This window comes from Spea bombifrons, chromosome 10, assembly GCF_027358695.1.
Source record: "Spea bombifrons isolate aSpeBom1 chromosome 10, aSpeBom1.2.pri, whole genome shotgun sequence".
NCBI classification, from domain to species: domain Eukaryota; kingdom Metazoa; phylum Chordata; class Amphibia; order Anura; family Pelobatidae; genus Spea; species Spea bombifrons.
Window position 1 is genome coordinate 7,201,981 of NC_071096.1, and position 10,357 is coordinate 7,212,337.

Genomic DNA, 10,357 nt, shown 5'->3' on the forward strand with positions numbered 1-10,357 from the left:
GTGTAATTTTGGTTTGTTCAGCTGTCTAAGCCATTAACCTATCCTTGACCTGTGCGACCTTCTCAATAGTGTTGGTCCCTCCAGTTATTCCTGTCTCTTGGGGAACTCTCCTGCTTTCCTTCTGGAGCAGAACAGCCTCACCTCTCTCTCTCTCAGAGACCTCACCCACCCAACCCTCTGTCTAATCAACAGTCGCTCTAATCTGCCTTAGCTTCTTCTGGCCCCTCTCTGGATCCATACTCTTATAATGTAATGCCATAATTTCCATTGACTAGTGCTCTGTGACTTTGATGCATCTCTTGTCCTTCCCCGTCTCTCTTCTTTTCATGCTACCTTTTGATGTTGGCTTGCTTTGCGCAGGACGAGATAAGGGCTCAGTCTGGGATCAGCTGGAAGAGGCAGCAATGGAAACGTTCTCTCTGAGTAATTAAGCCTCTCGCTCGACCACTTGCATGGCATGCTTGCTGTGTCGTATCGTTATAGATTCCGTTTCTCGTTTAAAGTGTGTGTTGCTGTGTATAATTTGAGGCCGAAACTTTACACACTCCTTAGCTAAAGACATTTAAAATGAAAATTTTTAAAAATCCATACATTTCATGTTAACATAAATTTTTTGGGCAAGTCATTAAAGGCCCCTACTCTATTCGCATCACAGGTAACGTTAAATTGATTTAAAGATGGTATTCTTTCAGCTTTATTTCCATATATCCGGATTCCAGTGGGTCAAATGTTGCCATCAATCGGTTGGGATGGTGTTTTTTTGGATTAAAAGCTTTACCTTTTTTTCCTCCATTCATAGCGCTGATCTTTATGCCCAGACAGTTCGGTTTTAGTTTCATATGACTCCTCCAAAAAGCTAGGTTTGTGTCCTGGTGATCACCCGCAATCTTCATTCTGGCTTATTTATGATGGTCTTGGAGTAGGTGCTTCTTCCCGGGGTGACATCCTTTTAGGCCATGGCCATAGTGGGTGTAAATACTGTGGCTTGTGATGCCTCCAGACCTTCACCGGCTCTTCTGTTGATGTCTTTGGGTTCAGTTGAACGCCTCACATGCTCAGCCGTGGGAGTTTATTTGTACCTGGTTCCTGAATGAAGCAGCATCTGTGTGGCCCCTTGCTCCTTTATATTGGCATACAGTTTGTACAGTTGTTTGTGATACCAGGAGTTGTTTGGATATTGCTTCTAAGGAAGCCCACATTTTTTTTCTTGAGGTCTTGGCTGAGTTACTTGGATCTTCCCATGGTATCAAGGCCAAAACACAGTCACGGGTGTCAGTTAACTCCTAATTATGACAACTGACCAATCAAGATCCCAAAAAGCTTATTACATGAAGTTCTATAATTTTCCAGACTGTTGAGACAACTTGGTGTATGTAAATGTCTGACCAACTGGAATTCTGATATAGCCAAAGAATTTTGTCTGTAATCGTTTGTTCTAAAATATATATATATGTATGTATATGTGTGTGTGTGTGTGTGTGTGTGTAGATATATGTATATATATATATATATGTGCCTTAAATGACTTTGCCAATAGAATTGTCTGGTAACAAGAAACGTGTAAAGTTGTCTTAAGCCAAGGTGTATGTAAACTGTCGGCCTCGGCTGTACCTGTGTATTTTTACTTGTTACGTTCACTTCGCATATTTCGGACGTTTACCCGCATTGATAGAGCTTCAATATGGCATCATTAACTTCAGAAGGTCATTCTTCTAATGCTTAATCATATTTAAGAAGCATTGCTGCTTGAAATAGATATTGTTCAGAGTACGCAAGTTTCTCAGAGGAGGTGAGAAAGTACAATCTATATTTATATCGCGTTACATTGGGTAATGAACGTGTACAAGTATTCTCAATAAAAAGGTTATTTTGGAGGAGGTACCACAAGTTCTAAGAGTGCATCAATGGTACTCTGCATTTGCTTTCCGTGCCCTCGGTGGTTAGCAGGGAGAGACGTTGCCGATACGCAGGGGACTTCGCTTCTCCTGCCATGAAGAAATGAGTGGAAATGGCGTTTCTTAGAGCATTGTATATTGTTTCCACACTCCTTCCCTGTTTTGCTGTTGGGTTCAGGTGGGTAGATGTTGGAAAACGGCATTGGCATCGGGTCTGAGTTTCTTGTACGTTTGTAGGCAAAGAGCGTTCCACGCTGTGGGACCAGATGCAATTTTGGGAAGATGCGTTCCTCGATGCCGTCATGCTGGAAAGGGAAGGCATGGGTATGGATCAAGGACCTCAGGAGATGATAGACCGGTAAGGCCTTTCTTCCTTAGTCGTCTTCATCTCCACTGCCAGTTGTGTCTTCAGCTCCCTGAGTGTTCTGTCTCGTCTTCCTAGGTACTTTTCTCTTGGAGAACACGATAGAAAACGCCTAGAGGAGGATGAGGATCGCCTCCTGGCAACTCTTCTACACAACATGGTTTCTTACATGGTGATGATGAAGGTAATGGTTACTTGTAGCTACTTAACTCCCACGAATAGGGAAGGAGGGGAGATGCTTTCAGAGTGCCCCCGTCAAGATGGAAGCGTATACATTGTACCCCTGTCTTAGTATGTAGCATGTATATTTAGCATGTTAACCGCTTTTCATTCTCTATCTCTAGGTGAATAAGACAGATCTTCGCAGGAAAGTGAGACGTCTCCTCGGGAAGTCTCACATTGGCTTAGCCCATAGCCAGCAGATCAATGAACTTCTGGACAAAGTGGCTGATCTGGTAAGAAGTTGGAAATCGTAAGCAGTGACACCATAAATGTGACAAGTGAAAACTGGACAGGGCCTGGCTACCTTGTGCTTAAAAGCCAATATAGCAAGAAACAGAGGCTCCTTTGGTGAATATGTGGATTAAATTAGGTCTCCAGTTTATAAAAGGCTCCTCTGGCAGCTTCTGGTGAGTCCAGATGACTCCTTAATATCCGTACCTATGAATGCAGCTCTATCTCCTTTCCAAATACTATATGGTATACTTCAGTAATGGCACTTCTTATTAAAATAACAAATATTTATATTATTATATATGGAAGTAACAAAAATATAAACTCAGTTCAAGGACTTGTTACACTCTCTATTTTTGGGGGCTTGGGATAGAATTATTGATGTATGTTACAAAGGTTAGCGATCAGTGGCTTATTAAACATTCTTCCTCCACAGAACGGCCGGGATCTTAGCATTCGTCCCAGCGGAAGCCGTCATATCAAGAAGCAAACGTTCGTAGTCCACGCGGGGACGGACACTAGTGGAGATCTCTTCTTCATGGAGGTGAGAATGTAAAATAAACAAATACTGTATAAATCTCTAGCAAATGTCACTGATTTTCAGTTCAGTTTTTATTGCTTTAAACAGAAATGCTGGTTAAATGACAATTTTCTATATAAGGGGTACTGGATAATTATGTGCGAAGTTGGCAGCTTGGTGTTACATATAGACGTCTCTCACAGCTGGATAGACCAGGCAGTTGTAATAATCGCCGGCTTTTATCCCAGGTCTGTGACGACTGCATCGTACTGCGCAGTAACATCGGTGCGGTGTACGAGAGGTGGTGGTACGAGAAGCTCATTAACATGACCTATTGCCCGAAGACAAAAGTCCTCTGCTTGTGGAGGAGGAATGGGCAGGAGACTCAGCTCAACAAATTCTTCACGAAGAAGGTGGGTTTTCACAAATGCGAAGTTTTATAATTCAGTGCCCTCAATGAAGAGACAACAAAAAAAAATTCTAAAACCAGCAGCCCCACCAATTATGTCTCCATATAAAACCTCCATAAAAAGGGATAGAGCTTTAAAATATAAGAGCTGTATAATATTTAAAACTGTACAAAGAACAATTAAAAGTGCAGTTGCCTCTGATCAAATTCCAAGTGACCCTGTGCAGTGGGGCCGGCATATTACCAGACATATATATATATATATATATATATATATATATATATATATATATATATATGTATTATAAACCCACCACATGTAAATCACATAGGAGCAGTCAACTTGGCCTCCTGCATGACATCTCCTCCCTATTATGTTATCTCTCTTGTGTTAAGTTGCTTGTTATTTTTGGTTGGTTCCAGCAGTCATCCTCGGTAGAGGGAGGATAAAAGGCTAGAATTCCGGGAGCGTTTATTAGATTAGACAGGGACATTTATTAGATTATTAGGCAATGGCGAGCGGTATTGGCTCCGAGTCCCCGTTTGCAGGGTGTTGTACGAGGTTGTTCACCCTGGATTCTTTTCTTCTCCTCTGTATCCCATACTAGTGCCGGGAGCTGTATTACTGTGTGAAGGAAAGCATGGAGCGAGCAGCGGCAAGACAACAGAGCATCAAACCAGGTGTGTTAAGCATTAACGCCAACCAGAATCCCAATCTGCCCTAATAACCCCCTAATTCCAAGTCCGTGCACCACGGCGATCTGATTTACCTATCTACAGGCGAGTTTGCATGGGTGACAATTATCTTCAGTTATCCCTTTATGATAATTCTGAAAAAGAGTTTAGAGTAAACGGTGCAAATATGTTGTATCTTGCTTACTGGACCATTGTATTGGTTACTATGGTGATAAGACTTTGTCTCACGTTTTGCACTACAGTCATTTATTAAACAGATGGAGTAGTTGGGCAGAAAATTAATTTTCTGCGTTCTCTATCACATTGGTTTAGTGATTTATACCAACTTACAATTAAAATTGGAGCAGAGAGCAGTGGGGTGGAACACATAGAATTTACAGCGTCGTGCGGAATAACCCACCTGATCCCGGACTGTTTTCGTCTTTTGTCTCCTTCCAGGCCCTGAGCTTGGCGGCGAGTTCCCCGTTCAGGATATGAAGACGGGAGAAGGGGGGCTTCTGCAAGTTACCCTGGAAGGAATTAACCTGAAATTTATGCACAGTCAGGTATGAGGGGAGCGTGAAAGCAGCCGGGGGAGACTGTGTGCCTTTGAGGTCAGGGCTGGGGGAGAGTTAGCGGAGGAAGCGGCGTGGCGGAGCCGTGTCTGAGGCTTTCTGTTTGAGTGTGCGTGATTAAAGCGCGTGGATGACTGAGGCGGTGGGTGAACTCGGCAAATCTTTTCATGTTTGAAAGGACCGTGGTGCTGTGGACTGTCTGCTGCATGCGTGGATGTGATGCCGGGTATTCGCACCGTACAGATGTGTACATCATGCTGAGCGGAGATGTGTGTGATTGTGTGGTCATGATGTCCGTTGGGGGTAACTGTGCTAGCTGCAGCGTGCCGGGTACTCTGTGTTTTAAGTCCCCCTCGCCTCCGTCTGTGTTTCCTTTGCTTGCCGTGACACTTTGTGCTGTCTCTTGCTGTCTCTGCTCCATGCTGCTCTCTGCCTGCGGGGTGGGGGGGGTGTTTAATGCTCTCTCTTTGTAACCTTTTCTTGGCTCTCCCAGCTCTGACCCTCCATATACAGCTCATCCACAAGTCACCCAGGGGCACCCACGGGGGGGGGGGGGTCTGCAAGTCATCACAATGTCACCCAGGGTGCAACCGGTCATTTAGGAACCAAAGAAGTAATCCCAACCATTTCAGAGCTGTGCTGTAGGCTTGGTGTAGGGCATCCCGTCCATTACTATGACGCGGGCAGACTAGATGGACCGAACGGTTCTTATCTGCCGTCAGTCCCTATTCTAGATGGCTCCTGCAGGTTAGTTGATGTCTCCAGGCCCTCTCGATGCAGACAGAGCAGCACCTGCGCTCCATGCTGGGTGAGGAGCAGGGACGGATTTGATAACGGGGGCTTCTTCTCCCAGCTCCCCGTGTCGATGTCTTGGTCTGGGCTGTGTGTTGCTGGGGTTAGGAAGTGAAGGGGAGTTGTGGTCTCGCTGTGTCACTAACCGTCTCATTTCTCTCCCACGCTCACTCCTCCTGCAAGGAGCGGAAGGTACTCACTCTGCTGCCATCTTTGCTTCTCGCTGCTTCCCCCCCCTCCTTCCCGTTAGTTTTCTGAGCTGTCTGTGCTGCCTCCCATTTGCCCCCCCCGGCTTTAGTTTTGGTTTATCTCCCCCCTGATAAATTTCCTCTGTTAGGATGCGTCTCCCCCATTTTTCCAAAGCTGTTTTCCCCACACACATCAACTTCTGTTTCAGAAATGTGAATTCCACTGGAAATCCAAGACAATCAAAAATTAACCAGATCCTTCTGTCTCTCTCCCTGTCCCTCATGATCTCTCTCCCAATACTCTCCACCTCTCCACTTTTCTAACTATATCATCCCCCCTTCCTTCTCCTTTCTTGTTTTAATCTTTTTTTTATATTTTTCTTTTTGGTTTTGTCTTCTTTGTTCTTTCCTCCACTTTCCATTCCCTCTTTCCTCTTCCTCCTTTCTTCTCTCTCTCCCCCTCCTCCTCCCCGATCTCTCTGTCCCACTCTCTCTCCTCCAGGTTTTCATACAGCTGAGTCACATTAAAAAGTGTAACACTGTACGGGGTGTCTTTGTCCTGGAAGAATTTGGTAATTACCGTCCTTTTGCTGCTGGGTCTGTATTTCCGCAGCAGTAACTCAGAGTACAGGGGTCCTTATCGCCCTCTGTGGGGGGCAGTTTTCCGGGGAGGTGGCAGGATTAGAATAGGCTAGGTAGGGGTTTTTATCGTGTGCCTCTGTAGTTTCTCTGAGTTACTGCTGTGATCCGTGCTCCAAATCCCTGTGGCAGCCATGAAAACCTTCCTTCTCCAGATCAGGTAACGTTCTACCTGTGCAGAATCCCTTGTTTCATAGAGAGTTGATGGGTCAGATAAGAGGTCCAGTGGCGTTTGATACCGGGGTTTATTTACTATATTTATTTCTTGGCCGCATTCCCCCCCCCAATTAAAAAAACTGCCATAAACTACTTGAATTTCTAAAATAGTCTCGGGAAGACCCGCTACCTTAAGACAAGCGATAATAAAACACTTAGTAGCCTGATGGATACTTTTTAATAGTGAACTTTGCCCAGGAGCTCATATCATGTCTTTGGTTGGTTGCAAACGTTAAGTCCCTCTCCTCCGAGTCCTGCACTGGTTACAAAGCGAGTTAAACTGTGGCTTTAGGTTTCTTAATGTTATGCTATAGCCGAGAGCTCTAAACACCACATAACAGAACCAGTAAGTGGGAACATAATACTATCATTCCATTTAATGGTGAAACTTTAATGTAAATGTATGTTTTTAGGTGCAGGATGTAGTCTACAGGCCGATCATCGGATATCAGTTTTCTATATTTTCAGTATTGGCCCCTTCTTCCAAAACGAGGTTTCATCCGATTTGGTCCTCCCCTTTGAGAATATGTATGTAATCTGTAGGATCTAATGCGAAGAGAGGGCAGTATTGGTGATTTTGTCAATATAAAAATATATAAAATATTTTTTTTTAGCCTTTTTTTAGAATTGTAAATTATTAACCATTTTCATCTGTACCCATTGTACAGCGCTGCGGAGTATGAAGGCGCTTTATAACATAATGATAAAAATAACGCCACTGCAAGCTTGTCGGACAACCTTTAACGTTCATGTCACTATTTGCACTAATAACGGCCGTCTCTGATTTAAATGTCTGCGTATTAAAAGTAAAATGCCTTTTGCTGTGCGGATTGTTCTCATGCAGGCGCGATTTCTCTTGAACCATTTCAGCGCCGCGCTGATCGCCGTAGTTTAAGCGCCCGCTATTATCGGATTAACCTCTTACCGCGAGATTTAGAATCTGTTATTGATGAATGCTTTCCTATCGCCATTGACCTTGCTTTCCTGGGTGTCATTGTGTTACTTGGTACTCTGGTGTCGTTGTGACCTGGATCCCGTTGTGCTGCCCTGTCTGTGACCTCACGCCTCCTCCCCTGGGTGTCACTTTGTGGCCTGTCCCTTTTTCCTCCCCGGCTGGGCTAACCTGTTCTCCGCTGGCGCTCGCTGTTTTCGCTCTGTGTGTTTTGAACTCTCTGTTTTGTCTCTTGGGTCCGGTTTTAGTTCCTGAAACTAAAGAAGTGGTGAGCCATAAATACAAGACCCCCATGGTAAGTACTCGCCGTCTCCACCGTCACATTGAGGGGGGGGACACGTCGGCACTCGGTACAGGAGCACAAGGGTCATGTTTTTGACACACTGGTGGTCTTTTTTTCTTTTTCTTAATTTTTTTTCACCTTCTATATTTTGCCGACCTCGTTATTTCTGTTTGACAAGAGACCACCCGATGCTGCCCGAGCCAGCTGGTCCAAAAGAATTTTCCCTTCTGCCATTTGTTAGAACGATACCGGCACCGGCACAGCCGGTTTGTGCCGGGTTTGCAGACAGTCATTGAAAGTCTATATTCCCCTCACGCTTGGCCATGGAGGGTCAAATGGCTTCAAGAACTAAAACGAGTTCTCGGCCGATATTTATTTCCTCCTTCCTGTAATGAATCAAACAGTTAATGGAAAATTCATAATGTTATTAATTCACTTAAGTGTTAAAAAAAAAAAAAAAAAAAAAAAAAAAAAAGTCTGATGGCTGAACGATCCTTGGTGCAGCTTAAATTAACTTTGCATGGAGTCTTTACTCACGGATGTTGCGTTTTTGGAACCCCTTCATGCACATGTAGTCTTTGGGGCAGTTTAATAGACTTTAGGGATTTTTGGTCTCTTTTTTTTTTTTTTTTTTTTTTGGTTCATCAAACCCTAAATCCACTGCTGTGTTTGTGCTGCGTGGTTCAGCCAGAATAGTTCTGAATCTACAGCCATGTGATCTTTAATGGGTTAATCCCTATTTAAGGCTATGGGAATGGCACTTGCAAGATAAATTATGAGTTTTCTTATTGCCACGTATGCAAACATATAGCCGACCCCCATTCAATCCTGAAGTCCTCTGTGGTTTGTGTGCCTGTGTGAGGCTATGACGGGAGAACTTGTCGCTGACGGTCTCTACTTTCTCCACCAGGCCCACGAGATCTGCTACTCCGTCCTTTGTCTCTTCTCCTACGTGGCGGCCGTCAGAGGGAAGGAGGCAGAGATGAAGACCAGACCACCTCGTCCTGTGTCCAGCTGACCTACCCCCCTTCGAACCCAATTTTGGGCACCCTTTTCCCTGCTGCCCGCTCCCATGAGCCAGCTCTCTTACCTGGACCTGCTATTCCGACATTCCCTCCTGCATAAGGAGCTGCACAAATATTCCTGTACGAACTCCGTGTGCCGTGATCCCTTTAAACACGCCACTCTTCTGCTTATGTGTTGTGTGCTTTGTGTGTTGCTGGCCCACGTGCAAGGACGACTCGGCTCTTCCAGACTCGCGTGTGTTGTGTGTGTGTCCCATGGTTCCTCCATCACCCCCTTACCTGCACTCAGGTGTCATATTGTGTTTTAGTGTTACTGTCATTGACCAGAAGGCCATAGGGCCACGTGAGGCTACTTTTGGCTTTCCAAATTGGAGAGGAAGATGCACGCGCCCCCCTCGCCCCGTCTCCGAGAGGAAGCTTCAGGATGCAGCACCCTCCGCCAGAGACCAACGCGGTGGCGATCCTGGCGTCGCCGGTGACAAATGGATGTGACGCTAGCTCTTGGTTTGGACGGCGATGGTGACCCACATAGTACAGAATGTAAATATTCATAACGTGATTGCACCAGCTGTCCCTGGCACTGCCCGACGCTGCACGGGAAGCAACATGTAAATATCCAGGTCTTTCTTATTTATAGAAATCTGTACAGTTCCTGAATGTGCAATAAACCGGCGTTCCGATGCTCACCGTGGATTGCTGCTGTTTGTCTGCTGTGATGTTTTTGGGTGGTGGGGTAGTACCTGCAAGTGGCCACTAAGCGGCGCAATATCCCTTTATTTTCACGGAAGCCAGATGGTGGGTAACGTTCTGCCGAAGGGTCCTCCAATGGCTGCAGCCAGAAAATGCCAGACGGTTCAAGAATGTCCTACCTGATGCTATCAGATAATAAATTAAACTGACTTCGCTAATCGCAGCGTATTCCGGCCGCTGTCATCCTTCGTTATTTCTGCTGTTATCACATTTCTGGTGGGATTTATTAAAATTCCATCCCTTGATCGTAAAATGCCTGCATCAGGAGTTGGTGCTACTTTTGTTGCCGTCTCTGTAAGATACTTTATTGTGTGTTTTTATTTGTTTCATTTGGTTGGAAAGCATGTTTCCTCGCTCTCTCCCTCTTGTGTATATCATTTCCGTTATTTAAATTGCCCTCAGGGTCAGCTGTATGGTTTCTAGCAGCCAAGGTAACCCTTTAGTACGATGGAAGATGATCTGGTGGCGCCTCCGATCAACTCTATAGATCTATAGGGTAAGGCTGGATTTACCTGCCATCTACGGATGTGTGGGTGACAGGATCCACTTTGGGTAAAGAACAGCATGTTTCCCATTGTTGTCATTGCTTTTAGCATTAGATGCCAACCACCTATAGAACAA

General features: G+C 45.0%; 1 protein-coding gene across 44 annotated transcripts in view; it reads left to right on the top strand.

Moving 5' to 3' along the window:
- The window catches only part of MADD (MAP kinase activating death domain), a 32,555-nt gene extending 22,871 nt beyond the window's left edge, over positions 1-9,684 (top strand). For 17 of the 44 annotated variants that reach the window (XM_053448310.1, XM_053448311.1, XM_053448312.1 and 14 more), the window contains 11 exons: positions 361-423; positions 2,133-2,253; positions 2,338-2,443; positions 2,604-2,714; positions 3,149-3,256; positions 3,481-3,645; positions 4,250-4,322; positions 4,776-4,882; positions 6,374-6,443; positions 7,927-7,973; positions 8,872-9,684. In XM_053448310.1, coding sequence (XP_053304285.1) covers positions 361-423; positions 2,133-2,253; positions 2,338-2,443; positions 2,604-2,714; positions 3,149-3,256; positions 3,481-3,645; positions 4,250-4,322; positions 4,776-4,882; positions 6,374-6,443; positions 7,927-7,973; positions 8,872-8,979 — 1,079 coding nt within the window. In that variant the 3' untranslated portion in view covers positions 8,980-9,684. The remainder of the gene's footprint in view (positions 1-360; positions 424-2,132; positions 2,254-2,337; positions 2,444-2,603; positions 2,715-3,148; positions 3,257-3,480; positions 3,646-4,249; positions 4,323-4,775; positions 4,883-6,373; positions 6,444-7,926; positions 7,974-8,871) is intronic. The other 27 variants (XM_053448333.1, XM_053448334.1, XM_053448337.1 and 24 more) reach the window with 3 other exon arrangements.
- Positions 9,685-10,357: the final 673 nt, after the last annotated feature.